This window comes from Nycticebus coucang, chromosome 17 (assembly GCF_027406575.1).
Source record: "Nycticebus coucang isolate mNycCou1 chromosome 17, mNycCou1.pri, whole genome shotgun sequence".
Lineage (NCBI taxonomy): Eukaryota > Metazoa > Chordata > Mammalia > Primates > Lorisidae > Nycticebus > Nycticebus coucang.
This window is the reverse complement of record NC_069796.1, coordinates 41,461,146-41,481,152: the sequence shown is the minus strand read 5'-3', so window position 1 is coordinate 41,481,152 and position 20,007 is coordinate 41,461,146. Positions and strand designations below refer to the sequence as shown.

Genomic DNA, 20,007 nt, shown 5'->3' with positions numbered 1-20,007 from the left:
TAATGATCAAAATGATGAAGGCAGCAGGCCTGTATTGAAGTCTGAGGAAAGTGGCCTTAACCTCTGGTGACAATAAAACTACCCCTATAGGAATATCAGTGTGCACTAGAATATCCGATAGCTCCCCCGGGCCTTGGTTTCCGTCTATCTTCTCATTTTTAATATAAAAACAATAGCATGGAAATAATGGATTGTAATTTGCTCAAGTGATGACCCAGCCAGTGGGGGATAATTTCAGAAAAGGATTCTGAGTATCCGGATAAATCCTGCTGGGGGAATGACTGCAGAGAGAGACTCCTCAGAGCAGATACAATTTCTTTGCAATGTTTGCCCTGAGGAAAGAGGCCCTTGCACAGGAAGAAGGTCAAGTCCAGTCTATTTTTATAAGAGTATTTCAAGTGGTTAGTGGACTTATTTCCTGTGGTTCCCAGGAATTCTGCAGCAGGCTCTCAGGAGGATGTCGGTGATAGGAACAGGGACTTGATGAGTGAGAATCAATAATTATCTCTATATTTGCTTCACTTTTTCCTATAAAAATAATCTAAGGGAAAAACACTTGTGTTAGAAGAGCAAAGTTCACTACAACAGAGAGCAGAAGTAGATATGTAAGTCCCTTAGTGTGTGGCAGAGTTCTTAGGTGAAGATTTTGCAAGCTGAAAATTTATCTATTGATTCATGACCTCCCTCTCATTTACTGAACAAATATTTGTGCAATTCCTCTGTGGTGGTCATTGGCCATACTTTGAGGGCTGGGGAGGGAGTGGTGAATAAACCATGGCTTCTGTCCTCCAGGAGCTTACAATCTAGTGGGGGAGAAAGACACCAAAGAAGGAAACACGTGGGTGGATGGATGATGAATTCTCACAATAGTAAGTGTCAGGAAGAAAAAGAACAGGAGGCTGCAAAAGGCAGTCGTGGGGAAAGAAGGGGTACTGGACTTAGATGGGGAGCCAGAGAAGACCTCTGAGGAGGTGGCACTTCAGCTGCCATCTGAAGAAGGAGACACCAGCAGAAACAACCGGGAAAGGGCATTGCCAGAGAAAGGACAGTCTGTAGGAAGACAGCCACCTGGAGAAGACCGCAGTGGGCTCAGGACCAAGGGTAGCTGGGGTGGCCAGAATGCAGGGGCAACGAGGGAAAGTGGCCAGAGGTGAGCCAGACCACGCAGCGTCTCAGGCCATGGTAAAGGTCCCGATTTCACTTTCCGGGAAGGGAAAGCCCTGGAGGGATTTAAGCCAGGAAGTGGCCAATCTGATGCAGGTTTTCAAAGATCCCTCTGGCTCTGTGTCTAAAATGGTAGGAGGGGCCAGGAACAAAAGAGGGAGCTATTTCAGGAGGTAAGACAGGAGCTGAGGGTGGACAGGGCCAGCTATTGACAGTGAGTTGGTTATAATACGTGAATTTGGTAACTTTGGTAATTTGATCAAGTCCAAGGGCTTGATCCACAGACCTCAGAGAAGTCAACCAGCTAACAGGGCTAGGCTTAGGGTGAGATGAGGGAGGCATTCGCTTTAGCCAAACATGGTACTCAGCACTCAGGGTAAATAATACTTTAATGCAATATTTTTCAAAAATCGAAAAAAAAATGTTTAAGAGAAAGTCTCCCTCTGTCACCCTGGGTATAGTGTAGTGGCATCATCATAGCTCTTCAACCTCACTGCAACCTCTAACTCCTGGGCCCCAATGGTCTTCCTGACTCAGCCTCCCAAGGAGCAGGGACTACAATGGCCTGCCACCATGCCTGGCTAATTTTTCTATTTTTTATAGAGATTGGGTCTCACTCTTGGTCAAGCTGGTCTTGAACTCCTGGCTTCAAGTAATCCTCTTATCTCAGCCTCCCAAAGTGAAAAATCCAATTTAATACAAAAATGCCGGTGATGACCAACAACAACAAACCCCAGCAGAATGAATCATAGTGATGACGGGATAATGTGCGCAAAACAAACGTGGACGGGACCAACGCTCGTGTGGGTGAACAGTTACGAGTGCGAGACAGACAGTAATGAGCAAACAAGTAAATAAAATCATAAACGATCATAAATGCCATGAAAGAAACACATCTAGATCTGAGGTGGAGGACAGAGAAGTGAGGAGAGCTTCCTCAGACAGGGGTGGGGGGTGGTCCAAGATAATTAGACTCGGGGAGGCAGATGCCTTACCTGAAAATGCAATTTGTTAATAAGAAATTTTGCAAATCAAATCCGTCAAACTGCCTGTACAGTGGGAAATTTTATAGCCTAATGGCTTACTCCTATGAAGAACATTTTGAAAAGCAACATCCACATGTCTGTTTATTTGTTTTGTACGAGAACAGATCTATAGAAAAGTTATTCTCACCATTGAGGGTTCAAGAATAGTACAATATCATGAAAACGTTGGGGAATGTTCTGCCTTCTGTCTGCCCCACCCAGGGGGTCCTAATGTCTGACTTTAGCAAATTCCAGAAGAGCCCCTTGGACCCGATGATGCTAAGGAGGAGCCGAGGAATGTAGACCTTTCAATGTCAAGAGGAATTATGTGCAAAGAGATGGCAGCACGGAGAAGTCCGGAGAAGTCACTGACGTTTTTTTTCTCCTCACTTACTGTTGCCTAATCTGCTTTCAAAGGCTTAAAAATTCTCCATTTTTCAAACAACCCCACCCAACATCATGGTTCCGTGATCTCTGAAACACGAGAGGGGAGAAGTGGACATTGAAGGATATAAATGGCTTTGAAAGGTCAATTAGGAAAAAGAAACAAGCAAGGAGGGAGAACATCTGAGCGGAAGGGATGAAAGCAAATCATGCTTTGAGCTACCTGCCAGGATTCAAGACAACTCCCAGGAGAGGCCTGTGGCTGGATGAGTGCTCTGCCGTGCTTATCAGCACCTACCTAGCCTTGTGATTTTTCTGACAAACGGCATCTTGACTGCAACGTGCACCTTCCCGGAGACACCAGATACCAGGGCAGATTTATCTCTTCGTTCAGCTTCTTGGATACGAGATTTCAATGTACTTCCAAGCCCTTTCATCCTTTATCAAACACCAGTCATTTCCCAGGGCCTTTGGGGATGTTCTCTTGCTCATCTCCTTCCCATAAACCCACCTGCTCCTGCCAGCAGGCGGGATGTGTGTGGACCCATGTGTCCACACCTGGGAATACCAGGGACATGGTCGCAGGGCCACAAGAGCCATCAGTGGTGCTGAAACAGGGCAAGCGGTGCAAATGGGAAAACAGTGCCCTTAGGACTATTTGTGTGGCAACTGCAAAGAACCTCTAAAAATAGCCCAAGTCCTTAAAAAGAAAAAATACAACAGGAAACAAGTGTCACATTGTCCTCATGCAGGCTCTGTGAACACTGGGCTCTGGAAGGTTGGCTGGCGCTAGGGCAAGGGATTATTTTCTTTCTGTCCTTGGCTGTAATACCCACCGGGTCCCTTTGCAAATCCTGGGCCCTGCTCCCTGCCTGCTTCTTGCTTAGTGCTGAATGCCTCTGTAGGAACGTAGCTCTTGGGGCACTGCTGGGGCCTCCATTGAACCCCTTTTAAGATCCAGAATAGACTGTGACATATGAAGTGAGCTCCACGGGGTTTACATTCCTCTTTCGTATCCAAGTACCTTAATACACAAAACCGCATGCTGGGATTGCTAACCATTCTTCCAGCAACACCTGGGTATCATCTATCTGTCCTGTTTGTTTTTTAATGTTTTGAGGAAGGCTGGGCCCTTTGGAAATGAGTCCGCCCAATTGAGGGGCGATATTATAAACGGATGCCTTGGGGCTGAGGGTTTTGCTTGGGTAAGCTGTCCCTCCCGTCTGCATCACACCCACACTTGGCAGGAAGGAGAGGTGTCACCTCGCCTGTGTGACAGAGGAGCAGCAGGTACAGAGTGACTAGAAGCAGCTGATGTGGCGTACACGGCAGGCACTCAGGAGGCTGTTTACTCAATAAAGTGCCCTGTGGAACCCACTAAACACAGGTTCGTCTAGCGATGACGGTAACAGCTGGCGTTTCCTCGTACCCGCTATGTGCAAGCTCCCCCCGGCCTGGTGCTCCTCCTTCCTCCTGGCACTGTGGCGAGACTGGCACTCCTAGCAGCTTCACCGGGCAGAGCAGCCACGGACCAGAAAGGTCAGGTTACTTGCCTGGTTTTCAAGTAGTTAATAACACAGCTGAAACCAAAATCCAGGCGTCTGACCTGGTTGCGAGAGCTTCCCTTGTTCAGAGTCTTTCCCACCCAGCCTGAAGTGGGCTCCGGCCTCACCCCAGCCCCATATCAGCAAAGGCAAATGTCCCCTGACAAGGGCCAAGGGGGCTCACATGCTGCCGGGTCCCCTTGAAGAGGCACAGGAGTGACAATCAGGAGAACACTGACAGCAGGACACTGGGCCACTGTGGGAGAGGACAGCCTGTCGGGGAGGATCTCGCAAAGATGCCATTCACTGAAAACGAGTACTCCCTTAGAATATGATTGGATGGACTACACGTATTATAGAGCCGAGTAGGGTAAAAAGGGCCAGTTTAGGGCGGCGCCTGTGGCTCAGTCGGTAAGGCGCCGGCCCCATATGCCGAGGGTGGTGGGTTCAGACCCGGCCCCGGCTGAACTGCAACCAAAAGGTAGCTGGGCGTTGTGGCGGGCGCCTGTAGTCCCAGCTACTCGGGAGGCTGAGGCAGGAGAATCGCTTGAGCCCAGGAGTTGGAGGTTGCTGTGAGTTGTGTGAGGCCACGGCACTCTACCGAGGGCCATAAAGTGAGACTCTGTCTCTACCAAAAAAAAAAAAGGGCCAGTTTAAGGGGCATTTTACTTCTTTAGCCACATTTCTTCGGCTGTTAAAACCGTGGACTCTGGAGTCAGAAAACCCTACCATCCGATCCCAGCTCTCATGTGTATTAACTACGTGACCTTAGACAAATTATTGAAAGGCTGTGAGCCTTGGTGTCCTTTGCTCCAAAATGAGGGATAAAAAGCCAAACCTTGAGCTCAGCTCGGGTTTGTTAAACTTTGGAACTTTGGGACATCAACACAGGGTAGGGTAGCTGATCGCATAGAATGTATTCTCTATTCATTTATCTCCCAATAGAAATCCTCTGAGGATTAATTTAAATAATGTATGTAATGTGCTTAGGATTGTACCTAGTATGTATTAAATGTTCAAAAGCAGTCATCATTTAGGGATCTATTTTATTATGTCTGGGTACATCCAGAGCAGGCTCTGTGTAACATGTGGTAAGGCAAGCCCTCAGCAACACCAAACAGACGGCAAACACAAACTTCAAAAGATGAGTCTGGAGAAGCTAAATTTTCTAGGGCAGGAGGGGGGAGTAAAAAGGACTCAGTCAACAGACCACCTTCCTATGAGTGGGAAAGTTGGCCGACTTTGAGAAAGGAATGTCCTTGCTGGGCTGGTTCTGGAAATTGTAACTTGCACAACAGATTCAAAAGATTCTTGGAGACACATCAGTAAGAGAAGGTTAAAGGAAGGGGCGGAGGGCTGTCAGAGCCCCTGCAGAATCACTTTGCACTGGGCTCGGAGCCCTGGGGTTTTAATGTGTCAGTCTGCAGGAAGAATATTTCCGTTCGAGATGTGTACAGGTCTTCGGGATGGCCCAGAGCCTGCAGGATGCTCTGGACCAGGATGTACCATTAACGTCCAGACAGATCTGGAGCCAGCAGAGTACACTGATGCACCAGGGAGCACTCTGTTTTGCCTCTTGAAGTGGATGCTGTTTTCTTTAAGCACTTACAAAATAAATCCTGACCTCCAAGTGAAGGATACTCTATGGCAGGGCAGTGTTTTATGGGTGGATAAACCAGACAGCAGAGCAAAAAATAATCCAGAATCAAAGGAAGAAGTAAAGGACCCTGGAGAAGACCCTTGGGGATGCCTGTGCCTGTCTCTTCTATTTCCCTACTCTTCATTAAGGGCTGTGTGAGCTGAGGCTGGGATCGGGCTACTCTGGGATTCGGCTGGACCAGATTAACAGCCCCCACGTCCTGCCACGACACTGGGTCTAAGCATCTACACCCCTCTCATCTGAAACATGGCTAGGGCTAGCCTGTGAACTCAAAGGGCTAGCCTGTGAACTCAAAGGCAAAAAGTGATTTCTCCTACCAGTCCTTAATCCCCTATTTGAAAAGCTTTGGTCTAGATATGTTTTCAGAATTCAGAATTGGGGGGCTTTTAAAAAGATAGTATGGCACCTATATCAAATATTATGGAACATTCCAGCGGGGTCTGGAACAGTACCCTGGCATCAACTACAGTAGTAATGCTATACCAGACTGCATGAATAGTAACACAAAGTGGGGTAAAGACTTTAAGTTTTAGGATAGTTTGGGCCGGATTTTGTCACAATCTGAGTTATGAGAGAACTTTAGTTTTCAGAGCTTTTTGGATTTCAGAATTGTGAATTGGGGGATTTCAGGTTTTCTTTTCATCCCTTTCTTTTCCGTTTTAAATTTCCTAGGACATTTGCAGCATTCTGCCCATGGCAGGCGCTGAGTAAGAAGTTGCTGACATCAAGAGTGAGACATTCTGATTTCCCTCAGATAATGTTTGATTCTGGAAACCTGGGAACAGTTTATTCTCAGTGACTTGGGGATTTTTTAGGATTAGAAGGATTCTAAAGTAAAGAGCAAGAGAGACTATTAAACCCAGGAGTTCTCCATCATCATGGGCAGTAAGACTCATGAACTAGACTGAGAACTTGTCACCAGCATATGATCTTCAGCATCTAAGCAAAGGAGAGGAGAGAATCATTGCACATAAGTGGCAATGAAAATTTTTAACCTATCACTTAGAAAATGGCAAATATTGCTAACATATCACTAAATGTTAAAAGTCACTCTTTTCAGTCCTATGTCACCAGCACAGATGATGAGGAAAATTAACAGCAGGGTAAACAGATGAGAGCAATCCAGCTACATCTATTGAATGCTGGGCTTAGTACCCTTTACGTTTATCATTTAATACTTATAGTGACTCTGTGCAGTAGCTACTGTTATGGAGCCCCATTTGCAAGTAAGGAAACAGAGGCTATGGGAAAATGAATCATTTGCTTATGAGTGTCCAACTAGGATTCAAACCCAAGTCTTGTAGGGTGATGTGAACCAGCTATCAGAAGAGAAAGAAAAATTTTAAAGCCTTCATTTACAGCATTAGCCAATATCTGTGGTAAAAATATTCTCACCATAGCTGAATTCATAATCAACCAACAAAATTCCTATGTATTTAATAATTGGCTTTTGAGAATTTGTGGGAGCTGTCTCCTACATACCATTGTCAAGTCCATCCCAAAGTCAAGTCCACAGTTTGCTGTCAAGTTTGGAAGAAGGGCTCTCAGCTCATGGAGCAGAACTGGCGTGGGGGCAGCATGCTGCTACCCTCGCCCAGGCCAGTCAGGTACGGGTCTTCACGCGTGGAGTAGGAGAGCACAGACAGGGGAAAGCATGCATTTCCTCCCTTTCTTCAGGCAAACTTTCCTTCAACAGGGTGTGTGAGGTGGGTCCGGCCAGCCTGACATACCCTGGCAGAAATGCTATGTAACAAAACTTGCAATTTTCCCCCAGATTTTACAAATCTTTTTCATTTACTTTTGTCAGATAAGGAGGTCAGACTTCATACCAAAGGATCTGGTCCCTTCCTCTCTGAGATCCTTAATTTCCATCATATTTCTTTGGAAGAAGTAAAAAAGTATTTGCTACTATATGAGAACCAGGTTTGGGTCTGCTTTTAACCAAGGGTAGGATATTCCAGTTTAATTTGAACTCAGTCAAAATATACTTCAACACGATCCTTCTGTAGTTCATAAGTGTGATGGTTGAGTGTTCACATGCACACGGGAGATGTGCCTCCCTCAAAGCTTGTTGTAACGTCGACACATTACCCATCTGACATGAAGGAACAAAAACACTTAGATTCCTGGCTTAGCTTCTTCGTCAACATCTAGGACACCATCTGCGAATAGGTCTCCTGATAAAATGTTTCCACTAAAGGCTCCTGAGAAGGGACTGGCCCTTCAATCAACAAGAACATGCGGAACACCAAATCACATGTAGGTATTTGCTGAGTGCTAGATATAGAAAGAAAAGGCATAGTTTCTGTCCCAGGGTCTCAGAGACTAATGAAAGATTCAGTCCAGTCCACTAATTATAGTTAAATTATATTCGTTTGCTCATTCAACAAATATCTATCAAGAGCCCATTAGGTGCCAAGCATCTTACCAGGCACTGGGATACCATGGTGAGCAAAACAGATCCATGAAAAGAGACACCAATTAAATAATCACAAGAATGAATGGGGTGAACATGCAATTAAAAACTGAAGCAAGAGCTCTGAAGAAATGTTAGGTGGTCCTGTGAGAACAGGAGGAACCTGACCCAGGTAAGGGAAGCCAGGAAAGGCTTTCTTTAGGAATTGACATTTGAATTAAGATTTGAAAAAAAAATTAGAAGATAACCAGGTGAGTGGGGCAGAGAGCAGGAGGAGAGCATGGGCAAAGGTCCTAGTGGTCTCACGGAAATGGTGGGCCAGTTTGGAGAGAGCATGGTGGGAGAGGAGGAGGCATGGGCTGGCCCCATTGGAGTCCTAAAAGCCATGCCAAGGCTTTGGTCTCTGTCCCAGAGTAAGAGGAAGCCATAGAAGAGTTTAAACAGGGAATACAGATGGCGATCATACCCCATGCTGTGATGAAGTAAAGGAAGGGGAATCGTCTAATCCAAACCCACGTATAAGGTGTGGAGGCAGAGTAGGGAGGCTAGGGCTGGGGGATGCGTCCAAATAAGGCTTTCTGGAGGAGGAGAGACCTGAGCTAAATATGTGAAGGGTGAGTATGACTTAGCCAGGCCACAGTGGAAGAAAGGAAGTGAGAGAGAGTGCTACTGGCAAGAGGAAGGTATTTATTTGGGTTAAGGTCTGGGATGACTGTGAGGGGATGGGAGGACTTCAAGAAGAGGCCAATAAGAGAAAAGGCAATGGGGTTAGGCAGGGACCAAAAGATAGAAGCCTCACAGGTCATGGCAAGAGTCTGGGGTTATCCTGAAGGCAGCAGGGAAGCTCTGACCCAATCAAAGATCTTCAGCAGGGGATCAGATTCATGAGTTAGGTTGGTCGCTTGTAACAAGATTAAAAGTAGATTGGAAGGAGACTGTGCCAGAGGAGAGAGACCAGGGCTGCCTGCTACAGCACCCCAGGTGGGAGAAGACCCTGAGTCTGTGCTAAGGCAGCTGCAGTGACAATGAAGTAGAGAGGCTGGTATTAGAGACATTCAAAAAGTAAAACTCAAAGGCACTGGTACCCACTGTCCGGGTGGGAGTGATTTCTATTCTACTCAAAGAACAGTCTGAATGAAGTGATGTCTTCCATTTGGGTTGAGTCTTGCCTTGTGATCTGGGTTTATAGCCAACTTTGTAAATGTTCCATGTACCTTTGACAAGAATGGTGTTCACTTGGTTGTTGGTTGTCGGGTTCTTTTATACATTCATTCCATAAAGCTTGATAATTACATATTTAATTTTCTACATTTATATTTCATTTTGTACATTTTCTACATTTATTTATATTTTGTTTGCTCTACTATGTATGACAGAAATGTGCTAAAATCTCCCACCATCATTGTGTATTTGTCAACTTCTCTTTATATATTTGTCAACTTTTGTTTTACATGTTTTCAGGCTATATTTGGAATTTTGATATCATTCTGAATTATTCCACTTATTTTTATTGTAGTGATTCCTTTTATCCTTAATCATTCCATTTTGCTTTAAATCTATTTTATCTGGTATTAATAGAGCCACAGCAAATTTTAGTTTTTGTTAATATTTAATCTGGTCCCTATTTCCACTCTTTTACTCTTAACCTGTGTCTTTATGCTTTGTGTCTCTTTCAGAGTATAGATGGATTTTTTAAAATATCTAACAGCTAGTAAACTTAGTCCATTTATGTTTTTGTGATGGATATATTTTTGCCATCTAATGTTGAACAATTTTTTAAATTTTCTATCCATATTCTCTTTTTCTTGATTCTTTTGGATAAGTAGTTTTATTTATTCCACCTCATCCCCCCTTACCTCTACCAGTTGCTGATTGGAATTAATACATTCTATTTATTTTCTTTCAGTAGTTATCCTTAACATTTAACATCCATATTTGACTTTTAAAAATCTAAACTTAATGTCTCTAAGGAAGAGTTAAGGCTTTTTGGTGATGCCATCATACAGACAGGAAGAAGGGACTTAGAGTCTGTTTGGAACCAAAGCTGAGTTCTGTTCTGCATAGGCTGGTTTTGAGGCTGCACCCAATTATCTTCTTAGCAGATGCCTACCCACCTAATTTCGGTGGCTTTATACACTTTGCAAAATGTCTTCCTTCACAGGTATTCATTCCCTATTGCTTAAACAGTGACAGGGGTTAAAATCAAAACCAGAGAATAAATGTCAGTGTTTACCTCACCTTGATGCTTAGGACCCTAAGTCTTTCCTTTCAGCTTTGTCACCAGGGCCGAGCTGAGCACAAATGTCTCCTAGAAATAACAGGCTTCACAAATGTCACTACAAAACCTACTGGGAGCTGAGCCTGAAATGCTACAGGATTCTCTCTTCCATAACCATGGCTAACCTTTGCCCCCTTCATCTTCTCTGCTATATTGGTGGCTTAAATCATGGGGGGAGGAGCTTAGCTGATCTCTGTCTGTCAAATATGGGAGGGAATGAAAAACTCTATTTTTCAAACCAATTGAACAATTATTTTAAATTAAGCATCACCATTTAGACCACACCAGGCTTTAACTAGTTGAATATAACTAGTTACTCATTATCTTCCACAAGTCAGGTTACATTTTTATACTTCTCAAGTGCTACGTACTGTGAGTATTGTGCCCATTTAATCCTTCAGACAATTCTTTGTGATAGGCAGGGTGGGGGTTATTAGAGGAAACATCTTAGAAGGCATTGATGGCTCACCAAGGTTCCTGGGCACAGCTGCAACTGTGCAGTGGTCACTTACTGCCTCGCATTGAAAAGTGAGTGCTGTATTCTCAGGCAAGAGTGTATGCTTCACATCCTACTCAAGTATCAGAGTTCAGGTTCCCTTCCAGACCAAGCATGTCAGCCTTAACACGGATGTTCTAATAGGCTTGGTGTTCTCCTCACTTTGGTGTCACTGATCGATCAAGAAAGTCATCTGGATTTCCTAAAATCTCACCAGTGCCTGAAACCTCACGGGCTGGGCTTAGTACACAGTGATGACATGGAGCTCATAGAGCTTCATCTTCTCTGTCTCCGAGCACAACACTGGTGATCCCTCCCCTGACAGCCAATAAAAAGAAAATAGTAATGAGAAGCAGAGCTTATAAATTTCCATTACGCTTAATGCCTGATTTCACTTAGTTAATGGATTCATTTATTAGAGCAATTTGTGTAAATCCCCAAGGGCCTGCTAAGGTTGCTGCCTTATGGTTTTATCACTTCATATCCTTCCTGTATTCCTATCCTTTAACAAGTAGTGGATTGGCAAGGAAATTTGGACCAACCACTGATCAAAATATAGGAAATTGTAAGTAAAGTTAAAAGCGGTGGGGGGGGGGGCTTTTCATGACCCCGGGGGGTTCTTTTAGAAACAAAAGGGGATTTCATTTGTTGTATGTTTAAGCTGATTCATAAATCCTGCCTCCACGGTCTATCAGCTGCGTGTTGACTCCAGGGTTACTTTCAGGAGTCAACGTGTCTCCCTGAAGTCAACACATGTCCCTGATGTTTGCAGGTATAGATCTGAACTGATCAGTTACGGGCGCCGTCTGAAACCAGTACAGCCACCCCCATAGCTGTCCCTCTTGCTGTGGGGAGCAGGTAGACAGCAGAGATATGGGCAGGTTGCACTGTGGTCAGAGGGAGAGGTCCCCTGAGGATCTGCTGGGCTCTGCCTGAGGTCATTTAGCTGGTGAGAGCTCCACAGTGATGAAGTCCGGGCCTCATGGCTTATACACATGTGAACGTGAACGTGAGTATAGTCCTCAGCCAGAGCTGGTGCCTCCAACCTTAACCAGCCTTTTGGCATTTCTGTTCACCTTCATCCCAATGGGATGGCAGCAGGAATGCCAATGAACAGAGTCAAATCCATGCCCAACACTTAGAAAACGACATAAGACACCTCCCTGGGGCTGATCTATAAGGAAGGCCATCCTTAACAGGCCACTGCCCCTAAGCAGGTGGGGACCTCCATAGGAGGAAACCCAGAGACAAGGAGAAACAGATGACTATTTATACATTTAAATGGTGACCACTGGTATATAATTATTGTCTCGTTCAAAATTAAGTACATAACTTAGGAAGTGCTTGGGGAAAAAATAATGAAACAGAATTTCTCTCTTAGCTGTATTTTAAGGATGGGGAATCTGGTAATGGTTGGGGGCTAACGGGGAAGTGATGGGTGAAGATATTCACATGTGGAAGGGTTAAATAGCTTTCTATCAGAAGGGGGTCCGGGGGAGTGGAGTGAGCAAGAGGCTGGGTAGAGAGAGGGGCGAGTGGGGAGACAGAGGTGGGCACAGAGCCTTCGAGGCTGATGGATAAAGGAGAGAGGTTTGGAAGAGAGAGTGAAGCTGTGGGAGGGAAATGCAATGTGGTGGGCAAGGCAAATTCTGCAGGTCTCCCTATGAAACTACCATAAATAACATTGTCTGTCTGTTATTGTACTATATAAAGGAACTGATCAGAGTTTCTCCATATGTAGAGATGTTTGGGATGGTCTGACTTGTAATAACAGTTTTATGGTGCAAGCAAAACTCTTGTCTGGGGTCCTTCAACAGTAACTGAAACTGAGGACAATGCCATAACTGGCAAGTATGGCTGCTGGAAGAGAGACATGTACTGGAAACATTAAAATGCCAGGAGCAGGGCGGCGCCTGTGGCTCAGTGAGTAGGGCGCCGGCCCCATATGCCGAGGGTGGCGGGTTCAAACCCAGCCCCGGCCAAACTGCAACAACAAAAAGAAAAATAGCCGGGCGTTGTGGCGGGCGCCTGTAGTCCCAGCTGCTCGGGAGACTGAGGCAAGAGAATCGCGTAAGCCCAAGAGTTAGAGGTTGCTGTGAGCCGTGTGACGCCATGGCACTCTACCGAGGGCGGTACAGTGAGACTCTGTCTCTGCAAAAAAAAAAAAAAAAATGCCAGGAGCAGAGAAAACAAATGGAGGCTTCCTGATTCCAAAGTCACGAGGACACATTGTTATGCTTGGTGCCTTGATTTAGGATGGAGCTGCTTTCCACCAGAGAGGCTGTATGAGGCCACTGAAGGGATGGCTGGCTGGTCTTCTGTGACATCCACAGTGCTGCTGGGGTGGGCTTCTCCTGGGACATGAGGGGCTGCATGGGGGGCTGCCTTGAGGTTGGCATCCGTACAAAAGTGGAGTTATTGGTGGAGACGGCCAACATTCAGGTCATATATGAACAACTAACAGCATGACAGATTCTGATGGCTTAAATACACATGCCAGGCAATGAGTAAAAACCCCATTTCTGGTAAAAAAAAAAAAAAAAAGGTACTGCAGTATTAGTGAAGTCAATTAACCTTTTCATGATGATTAAGGGCAAATTGGGGCTTTGTCTTCCCAGAGTCCTTGTGAGGTTCAGCTCCACCACTTACTGGCTGTTGACTTTGGCCAGGCCATTTAACATGCCTGGGCTTTTGTTTCATTTTATAAAAACGGGGATAATATTTGTGTCCACTTCAAAGAGCTAAGGTGAAGCTAACAAGAGTTAACTTGCGGCCAGAATATGTTAATAACGACGACGATGATGACTATTCTTGTAAGACCCTTTGCTAAATGACGTGCGTTGATGATCACGCTTACTACTCCGTCTTATCAAAAGCCATTCCCACATTCCCTTCCTGGTTTCTTTCTGGCCTCTGTCTTTTTATAGCTTCTGTAGTCACCAGCCCTTCCTTAAACGGTAAGATAAGCCTATTCTTAAAATTCTCATGGCTGCTGGCTTTGTTTTTTAATTCTTAAAGGTTGTAATTGATGTATTTATACGCTAATAATATAAATTTGGATGCTGTGGCTGCATGCAACGTTAGAGGCTTATAACATATAGTATGGTGGTTTCTGAGTTGTGATGAGTATGTGTCATATTAGAAAATAATTAGGAAAGATAGCCTGTGTGTAAAGGGCAGACCCACCTTCTCTGTGTAACACAGGGAAGTGGGAAGCTGAGGAAGAACCCGTCACCGTCATCGTCACCTTCATGATGATGTCTCCTGAGATTTCCTTTGATACGGTGTTTGTGCTTGAAAAACCTCACTCTGTGCCTTATCCCCTAGTTCCAGTTCTGTTCCTCTAGCAAACCCAGGCTCTTCCCTTTCCATATTACCCTGTACCATCCCTAGTGTGTCGCTATTCCTTTGCTCTCAGGTCCCCACATGTCCGGGCCATCTGTGCTGCACGCACACCTTACAGCACCAGTCGGCACAGCGTGAGAGTGGGGGCAGAACCTCATTCCCGCCTCTTGGTGTCTGTGGGTTTCAGCCAGATCCCAGGTGTTATTTTAGGGCAAATTTAGTGTTTAATTTGAGGATGTGTGTGGACCAGAAGGAGGGACCAAAACATGATTTTTTTTTCCCCTAGTGAAATGATTACATTTGAAGTTCTAAAAAATGCACAGCTTGGTTCAAAGCTCTGTCCAACTGGGAAGAAAGAAATGCCCTGAAAATCCCTCCCATGCCAGAGACCATCCTTCCTCAGCCAGCAGCCTCCTGGCAGGCCGGTTCACTGCGGGCCCCACCTGGGCAGTCTGTGGTTACAAACTGACCAGGAGCCCTGGGCCCTGAAGCTGAATTTCCCACCTTCAAAGTATATGTAGTTCCTTTGCTTAGAAGAACATTCTACAGGTTTGTTTAATTTCTTACAGTCTTGAAGGTGCCACAACCAGCAACCGCTGAGCCATGGCTGAAGGGGAAATCACAACCTTCACAGCCCTCACAGAGAAGTTTAATCTGCCTCCAGGAAATTACAAGAAGCCCAAGCTCCTCTACTGTAGCAACGGGGGCCACTTTCTGAGGATCCTTCCGGATGGCACTGTGGACGGGACACGAGATAGGAGCGACCAGCACAGTAAGCATCCTTCTCTGGGGAACCCCCTCACCTCTCCACTGCCTTCTTTGGTTGGGGGAAGGAGGACATCTGAGAACTGGAACCCACTTCTCCAAGGTCCTATTTGGGCATGACTCATTCAGAGATGGGGGTAACACACACGTGTGAAAGGTCTGGGTTTGTGAAATAGGAACCCGTGGGGGCTACCTCTTACGTAAAGGGGACCTATTTCAAGTTTTTAAAGAGACTCTTTGCTGACTGAATGCAACTGGCTGCTGGGGGTCCATCGCTGTATGTTTCCCCATGTTTCTATTGCTGGTGAAAGATCTGTCCCCCAGGGCTGGTCAGGGGGCCGCTTGCTCCCGGATGGGAAGAGGCGGGTGGGCGTGATGGCGAGCCCGCACAGAGAAGGGGGCTCAATTTCAGATTAACTGACTCTCCAGGTGAGGTTTCCACTGGGCTTGATTTGTGAAATCCTAGTTCATAATCGTGGTCTTACACATCATAAATTATGCAGCTTTCCCGCTGCGTATCACGCAGACGTGGCTGTGGTAACCAGGAGGGGTAAATTCATTCTCCAGACCTCATAGAAACCGGAGCGCAGGAGCGACTCGAGCCAAATGCTGAGTATCTCTTCCAGGCCTTCCTGGCAGCGCGGCTCTCAGCTGGTGTTGATAAATGGAGGTATGACTTTGGAGATAAAACTCTTCCTATCTAAATATAAAAATCTCTTCCTTCTGCTTCAATACTTCTGGTGTTGATGTGCACGTTTGATATTAGGTGTCTGGGTCTTACGGTGATGTTATGGGAGATTCCCTGAGTACCACTGAGGTGTTAGATGTTACAGAGACGCCAAGAGGCAGGTCCAATCCCTGCTTTGAGGGTCAGCAATCTTGAGAGCCAAACATGCCACAAATCAAGGGAAAGAAAGTGTGGGTGAAATCAGTAGACAAGGACGAGGCCGGGCAGGAAGTTAAGTAAGGCTCTGCAGGACTGGCTTTGACAGGATGGTTTACGTGTCAGGTGATCTCAGTTACGATGGGCAATGCACTAGTGGCTGCAGGCTCTAAGCACAAGTGACCGCTTTGGGGGCGCTCACTCTCTCCCCTCTGATGCACAGATCATGGGTGGATGCTGGCACTTACAGGTGACGCTGTCCCTTCCTTCTCACTTGCCACACAAACGCTGGAGATGAGGAGCAGGAAGACTGATGCTGGGGTTCGCAGCTGTGGAATTAGGTTTGGGGAGATTTGTTTTGATGGTCTTCAAGTAAGCCTGATGAATGCCTTATACTTGGTGGAAAATGAGTCATAGAATAAGGTGAAAAAGACTCTAGTTTGTTAAAAAAAAAAAAAAAACATGCATGAGCAATATTGATGCAAATAAATGGACTTAGATTGTGGCCCATCGTGCCAGGCATGGTATACAATTTGTGTGATCTGCCCCATGCCACCACACAAGGGGAACAGGCTTAATTTCTCTGGCATTTAAATGTTTCTAGTAAGTTTTACCAATTTTCCAAATCAGTGGAGAATGCTCTCTGGTGCTCCAGAGGAAAGACAACCTTGGTGATGTGCTGCTCTTCTGGGAACAAGAAGTTGCAAGGCTAGAATTTCTGGATGACTTCATTACTGTCATTCTATCATTAACATACACTGAACTCTTGAAAGGATCACTGGGACAACTTCTGAAGGCTGCTGTGACCCCTGACCTAAGATATCAGGCAACCTTGCAGCATAGCACCCAAGTAATGCTGTAGGAGTGTTCGTGAGGACGTCTGCACCCAAGTAATGCTGGGGTATTTGCCAGGTGAACTTGAGCAAGTTGCTTAACCTTTCTGTCCTCATTTTTCTCACTTAAAAAATAAGAAACCTCAGTTTTCTTGGGAGGATTGAGATAACACAGTGAGAGTTCTTGGCATGGTACCTGGCTCAGAATAACAGCACAACACTGCTGTTAATATTGCTGTTATCATCAGGCTTTGCAGATGTGCAACCCAGCAAAAGGAAACACCAAATATACTGAAGGACCTTCTAGTGTCCTTTGTTCTACAGTACAAGGCCAAGACTCAGGCTTCACTTCAAGGCCTCCCTCCAGTATTGTGTTGCTGTTTTAACCTGTTACTTGTTTACGCTAGAACTAAGAGCAAGGGTCAAGAGGACAGAAATCAGAGTAACTGAGGTGGGTGGGCAGAGATCCAACCTTGTACCTGCCAATGCCAGGGGGAACTGGATAAAAAACTCACAGACCCTCTGCAGAGGCAGGGGCCCTCCATTTAGAATCTGAAGGCTTAAGACCACATCCCTGCTCTGCCACTTTCTAACTAGAGCAGCACTGAATGATTAACATTCCCTCTGTTTTGCATAAAGTACCCTGCAAAAGATGCTTCAAGCCCCCTGGCCCTATGACTCTTCCAATCATCCTCTCCTGTCTAGAAATTTAAATGTCTCCAGTGTTTTCAGCTGTCCAACTTTGGGTAAAATGTTTTAATCTCACTGAGACTCAGTTTCTCCATATAAGAACATGGCTCTGGGAGCTGCACAAGGTTGAAAAATCTTAAGATTCCACCAGTGAGACGAGTCCTGCTGGTAGGTGCGCGCTCTGAATGCGGTTCTGTCGCCCTCTTCTGCTCAATAGTGGTACTGCCAGGGCCCTCCTGAATTTCAAGGGTTATTCAGAAACAGAACAAGCCTTGGGCAGGCTTGAAGGAGGTTCCCCGGCTAACTGTTCTCAGCACAGTTATTATTATTATTATTTTGAGCATGACTAGAGACTGTGGTGACAGGTAGAGTTACACTTGAAGACTTCCTTCAGGAAGAACATTTCTAAAGCCAAATATTTAAATAAATCGCACGAGCTAGAACTGTTTGCCTTTGAGCTCTACAAGGCAAAAACAACTGCTTTTCACAGCTTCTTTTTGTCTCCAAATTTTCCCTGGGGAAAATTTCAAAGTTTATCTTCTGCTTCCTTTAAGAGAATAAGTTTCCAAGTACCTAACCCAGTGGTATAAACCCACAATGGGTACTTGCCTGCAGGCCATTCCGGTAGAGACCTGTGTAAAATGTCTGCAGTGGTGGGAATTTCTGGCCTGTAGAGAAAATGCTTTGGGTCTGTGTCCTTACCCTGCCTCAGATCCCAGCTATAGGCCATCACCAACACAGGCTGTGAACACTGGGCACATTCCCATACTACCAACACCAGACAAGATCAGCCAGGGGGAGCTGCAGATCCTGGGGCCACAGGGTACAGCTTGTGAGAAGGTTCACATTGATTCCTGGAATGGATTTCGGCTCTGAGAGATGGGTAAATGGTGTCACCATAGAGGGAGGGTCTGAAAAGAGGAGCAGGTGCAGGGGGGATGGCCAGTTCCATGTTAGGCACACAGCATTTGGAGAATATCTCACTTATCACATAGCTCCCCTTGGAATTATAATTCTATATTTATGTGTGTGATTATTTAATGGTCTTCCCTCCCACTGGACTCCCTGAGGACAAGGACTTTGTCTCTTATTGCCTAATACTGACATTTTGGTGTCTAGCACTTTGCCTGACACTTGGTATAACACCCAGTAAACATTGATTTGGTGAGCTGAATTGTATTGGTGGTAGATAAATTCAAATTCAATAGTATATTCAATAAGATATATATATGTGCCAGGCATTACGCTAGACTCTTTTCATTTCTGCCTAACTACAACCCTGTAAGTTTATTTTATCATCACTCTGAGAACATAGGTGTGACCAGCTCCTAACTGGAAAAGCTTGGCACCAACCACATCTACTTCCAAGACTAAGGGTTTTTCCACTGCCCACCACTGCCCCTGACACCAACACCGTAACAGTGGTTTTGCCACAAATGGATTAAATAAACATATTGGATTCACACAGCCTGTCATATGGCACAGGTAAGGTAGGCCTGGGTCCCAGTGCTATTGTTGACTATTTCTGTGTCACCTTGGGACAATTACTTCACCTCTGGGTGCCTCAGTTTCCTCATTTTAAAAACAAGAATGATAAACGTATCTAGCTCATAAGACAGCAGGAATATTTAACTTGATAATGTTTATAAAGGTGTTTGGCAGAGTATCAGGCATACAATAAGTACTCAGAAAATGGCATTTAACATCAGCGTCACTATTCCTAGGCTTACTTAGTCTTCCTTATCTAACCAGCTGATCTTCCAAGCCTGAGAAATTTAATGAGCACCACACTTGCTCGTAGAAGAGAGGGTGACTCTTCATCTCTGCTTTTCTGGGACTAGGCTCTTGGCTGGAGCCCCTAAGACCTGGCGTGAAGGCAAAATATGCCCAGGCACTGGCCCAGCCAGCACTGCCCTGACTAACTCCTGGACAGAGCAAGCCGGCAGAGGCAGGAAGGAGCTCCATGTCTGCTCTTTCTGGGAGCTTCCTCTCTGGTGCAGAGGGGCCATGACTTATTCCTCCATAGAATTAATAACTGACAGAATAACCAGGGAATAGTAATCTGCAGACAAGCATCCCAGACCTGCAGCTTCCTCCTGCAGCCCACAAGCCCTCCACTCCCCACGCACGTAAGAGGCTACCGGGAGAGCAGGATTACCAGCACTGCTCACAACACAACTGGAAATGTTCTTGAGCAAAATGTGTACCAATCAAATATTTATAAATCAAGCCACATCCTAAAGGCACTAGCAGAGTTCATTAGTCAAGAGAATCCTACTTTACAGTCCTTTCTAAAGCACAGACTGCTCTTCAGTGAAATCCCTCTTCCCCATCGCTTTGGGGGAATCTAGATTTCTATTCTCTAGTTGATATGACTCAGGGCTGGGAGCTCGGGCCCAACGTCAGAACAGCCTTCCAGTGATCACTCTAGGAAGGGCTGGGCTTTGCTGCTGGAAGTCAGAGAGAGGGGAACATCTCCCAGCAGGAATGTGGTCCCAGACAGGGTCCCCTAACTTGGTCATCT

The 20,007-nt window shown here is 45.6% G+C and overlaps 1 protein-coding gene and 1 non-coding gene across 6 annotated transcripts in view; both read left to right on the top strand.

Moving 5' to 3' along the window:
- FGF1 (fibroblast growth factor 1) overlaps window positions 1–20,007 on the top strand; it is a 93,381-nt gene that overhangs the window by 60,618 nt on the left and 12,756 nt on the right. For 3 of the 5 annotated variants that reach the window (XM_053566009.1, XM_053566011.1, XM_053566010.1), the window contains one exon: window positions 14,882–15,084. In XM_053566009.1, coding sequence (XP_053421984.1) covers window positions 14,916–15,084 — 169 coding nt within the window. In that variant the 5' untranslated portion in view covers window positions 14,882–14,915. Of the gene's footprint in view, window positions 1–14,881; window positions 15,085–15,644; window positions 17,913–20,007 lie in introns of those variants that run through there. The other 2 variants (XM_053566013.1, XM_053566012.1) reach the window with 2 other exon arrangements.
- LOC128569440 (small nucleolar RNA U13) lies at window positions 7,775–7,878 on the top strand. Its single transcript, XR_008375385.1, has one exon. It is a non-coding gene; the product is annotated as a small nucleolar RNA U13 (small nucleolar RNA).